The 4,082-nt window shown below is 54.5% G+C and overlaps 1 protein-coding gene across 1 annotated transcript; it reads left to right on the top strand.

Moving 5' to 3' along the window:
- The first annotated feature begins 439 nt into the window (after nucleotides 1-439).
- LOC139432944 (uncharacterized) lies at nucleotides 440-3,070 on the top strand. Its single transcript, XM_071201778.1, has 3 exons — nucleotides 440-1,561; nucleotides 1,643-2,283; nucleotides 2,370-3,070. Exons 1-3 carry the CDS (start codon nucleotides 655-657, stop codon nucleotides 3,063-3,065), a joined length of 2,244 nt encoding a protein of 747 aa, XP_071057879.1. The 5' UTR covers nucleotides 440-654; the 3' UTR covers nucleotides 3,066-3,070.
- Nucleotides 3,071-4,082: the final 1,012 nt, after the last annotated feature.

The following is a 4,082-nucleotide window of genomic DNA, read 5'->3' as shown; positions in this document are numbered from 1 at the left end:
CCAGCAGATGAAAGACCCACCCCTCCGCCTCTCCACCTCTTCCGAGGGACGAGGGAACCGCGCGGGGGTCTGCTGGAGGCTACTGCCGGGTGCTCCGTCCTGCGCCTCACCGGGACCCTGACTCCAGCGCGGTGTGGCGGCCTCGCCCTGGCCGTCCACCCTCTGGGTACCTGACTCCCCTGCCTCCTCCGGGGGGCAGTTGAGAGGGGTTCAATGCCTCCCCGGAGGATACTGTTATCCCGGCAACCCGCCAGCAGATGAAAAGACCCACCCCTCCGCCTCTCCACCTCTTCCGAGGGACGAGGGAACCGCGCGGGGGTCTGCTGGAGGCTACTGCCGGGTGCTCCGTCCTGCGCCTCACCGGGACCCTGACTCCAGCGCGGTGTGGCGGCCTCGCCCTGGCCGTCCACCATGCGCCCTCTGGGTCGTACCCGAAACTGTCGGGTATCCTTTGGGAGAATCAGACTCTGGAGGAACGTGAGGGGAGATTACAGGGATCTCTGCCCGCCTAACGAGTGCCTAAATGGGACACCGCACCATGATGCAAATGAAAACAAACACTGATTTGAAAATAAGCTGAGTGCGTCTTTCGTGAGTCTTTTCACGCTTCCTTCTTTTTTACCCACGATTCTGGTGACATTTCCCGGTACCGAAATGCTCAAGAATACAGGTCGGATGGCGGTCCGTTGTCCGATCTGTAATAGTTCCTACCGTGCCCTGAGCAAGCACCTACAGAGGCACCATGGTGTGCGTAACTTGGATGAAAGAAAAATTCTGCTGTTGTTGGCCAACGGACGGACCAACATTAGGCTCCATCCCTGTACCATTCTGGGATGCGATTACCGCGGCACAAGGCTGGATCGCCACTTGGCCAGAGACCATGTTGAGCTGGCCCGGGAGGAACTACATGTGGTTCAAAATAAAATGAAAATGACAGTGGCCAAGAAGGAGCTTTATGAACTCCGAATGACAAACCCCACCATAGAAATGATTACCGCTTGGGCTGTTGACACGGTGGCAGACGACGATATACTGTCACAACCTCCACCCTTGTCCCCGGTGAATGAATGTGACAACCCGGACTGCAAAGAATGGAGGCTGGAGGCTAACGCAGTGAGGGCTCAGCGGGACATATATGCTGCTGAGGTGAAATCCCTGCGCTGCAAGTTGCAGCAGAGGATAAAGGACAAGCGACAGAGGATGGATCAGCGGGCCGGGGACATGCCCGCGTTCGATGGGGAGGAACGAGAGCGGGTCATTCTGAAGAAACGACCCCGACCAGAGTCGACACCAACGAGGCTGTCCAAGTCGAAAGGTCCCTCCTGCAGCAAGTCTCCCATTCCCGCCTGCAGCACGTCTCCCATTCCCGCCTGCAGCACGTCTCCCATTCCCGCCTGCAGCAAGTCCCCCACTGGCTCTCACACCCATTCATCCAGCTCCTCAGAGCCTGCATCCATCCATACCGAGGCCTCGTCAACCTCCCCTCCCATAAATTCCCCCTGGTTCCGGGGCAGGGGCCGGGGAAATATAATGCGGGACATCACATTCCCACGGATCATGGGTAAGTGTTTTGGCTATGTGACACATGCAGTTTCTGTAACACATCATGTGTTGTCATTAAAGTACTGTTTATATTTCACAGAGGATTATCTGCAAGGATACCGGGAGCATTATGCAGGTATCGACCCACCAGTGAGGCTCCAGGAAAACACAGTCTCCAAACTAAGCAGAGTGAAGTCGTTCCTCAGTTTCATGGCACACGGTTTCAATCGCCTGTCTGACTGGCTCTTTTTGAGGGATCTCAAGAGGATACGCGGGTGGTCCCGGAGCCTGATGAAGTCAAGCCTTCAGGTCACGACCTCCGACTTCTACATCAAGAATATATCACACTTTCTCAAGTACATGGCCGACACACCGTGCAAGGGGAGCAGGCTCAGCCAAACTGACATGATTTTAATCAAACGGGAAGTAGTTGCCATCCTGAAGTCCCTGAAGAGAAAAGTACTTATCCACCAGATGCAAGTGAAGCGTGACAAGATGGAAGGTCTGCCGAGCCACAACGACCTAATGACATGCTTGACTTCGACCACCACTCGCATCCCTCAGCTCCCGGTTGTGATGGCCAGCAATCCGACTACCGCAACCCGGACCCTGCTCTATGGGTATATGACTCTTCATTGGAGCTGCATTTACGGCCACCGTCCGGGGGTCTACTCCAACATGACCAACGCCGAGGTCCGAAAGGCGGATACAACTGGCACTGCCTTCGGCTACCTGGTTCATGTGAGTGCTATTAATCAATGTATTTATTCTGGCAGTTATATGCATGATTGACATTGTATTGACACTCTCTAACTCTGTCATAACAGGTAAGCAACCACAAGACGGCCAACGCGTTCGGGGAAGCGCAGCTGTACCTCACCGTAGAAGAATTTGGATGGATGAAGAGGTGGCTGGAAATTAAGGGTACGCTGACCTGCACCCAGAGCCGTTACTTTCTATACACAGAGGGGAAGAACCCGTTCAGGAAGCTTGCCTACTCCCTGAGGTTGGCATGGGCTGATGTGGGGCTCCACAGTCCCATTAACTTCACCGACCTCCGCACAGTCCACGCCGATAATGCGAAGAGGTTTCAAGACAAAGGCAACCGCCAAAGAGTGAGTGATTTCATGTGTCACAACACTGCAACTGCGGACACATTTTACGCGAATAATCCTTCTTTGAAGGAGGCTGCGGACATTCGGTTGCTCTTCACAGAGTCACTGCAAGCAGCGGCGGCGGCATCGACAGCAGCAGCAGCGGGAAATGAAGACACTTTTGCGGGTATTGACATCGACAGTGACAGCTCTGAAGAGGAGCACAGCCCGGCTCCCTACCAAGACTCCCTACCAAGACATGTCCCGAAGAGGGACCAGTCACTGGCCGAACACAGCCCCTCAGACATGGGTGAAGAGAGGGTGCCATACTCTGCCCCAACTTCACCCACTGTTGCCAGTGATCAACTTGTAAATATGCAGTGTGTTGTTGTAATCAGTCCCCTTGTAAATACGTTATATCCTGTTTGAATGTATTTATTACTGTCAATATTACTGTAAATAAAGTTTGTTAAAATTACTAAGTCTTCTGTTTTTAAATCCCACTATGGGTTTTCTTCCTTTAAGATCCCCAGGGGCACGATATTCTGGTTCTGGTGGTAGCATGGAGGTGTTTAGTCCGAGTGAGGAGTGCTCAAGTGTGGGATGATTTGTAAGGTAGAAGAGGGTAAAAAAAGTTAAAGTGTGAACCTCCAGCAGGGCAGGTGGTGCTGTGAAGAAGGCCGACTATGGGTGCCGATGGGCGGACGGCAAAGCACCGCAAAGTAGACCCCCTTTAAGTGTTGCCAGGGGCACGAGCAAAATCCTCCATGGAGGTTGGGTGCTGCTGCTGTGAAGAAGGCCGACTATGGGTGCCGATGGGCGGACGGCAAAGCACCGCAAAGTAGACCCCCTTTAAGTGTTGCCAGGGGCACGAGCAAAATCCTCCATGGAGGTTGGGTGCTGCTGTTGTGAAGAAGGCCGACTATGGGTGCCGATGGGCGGACGGCAAAGCACCGCAAAGTAGACCCCCTTTAAGTGTTGCCAGGGGCACGAGCAAAATCCTCCATGGAGGTTGGGTGCTGCTGCTGTGAAGAAGGCCGACTATGGGTGCCGATGGGCGGACGGCAAAGCACCGCAAAGTAGACCCCCTTTAAGTGTTGCCAGCGGCACGAGCAAAATCCTCCATGGAGGTTGGGTGCTGCTGCTGTGAAGAAGGCCGACTATGGGTGCCGATGGGCGGACGGCAAAGCACCGCAAAGTAGACCCCCTTTAAGTGTTGCCAGGGGCACGAGCAAAATCCTCCATGGAGGTTGGGTGCTGCTGCTGTGAAGAAGGCCGACTATGGGTGCCGATGGGCGGACGGCAAAGCACCGCAAAGTAGACCCCCTTTAAGTGTTGCCAGGGGCACGAGCAAAATCCTCCATGGAGGTTGGGTGCTGCTGCTGTGAAGAAGGCCGACTATGGGTGCCGATGGGCGGACGGCAAAGCACCGCAAAGTAGACCTCC

This window comes from Pseudochaenichthys georgianus, chromosome 23 (assembly GCF_902827115.2).
Source record: "Pseudochaenichthys georgianus chromosome 23, fPseGeo1.2, whole genome shotgun sequence".
In the NCBI taxonomy this organism is placed as follows: Eukaryota; Metazoa; Chordata; class Actinopteri; order Perciformes; family Channichthyidae; genus Pseudochaenichthys; species Pseudochaenichthys georgianus.
The sequence above is the reverse complement of the archived record's forward strand: the minus strand, read 5'-3'. Positions and strand labels throughout refer to the sequence as shown.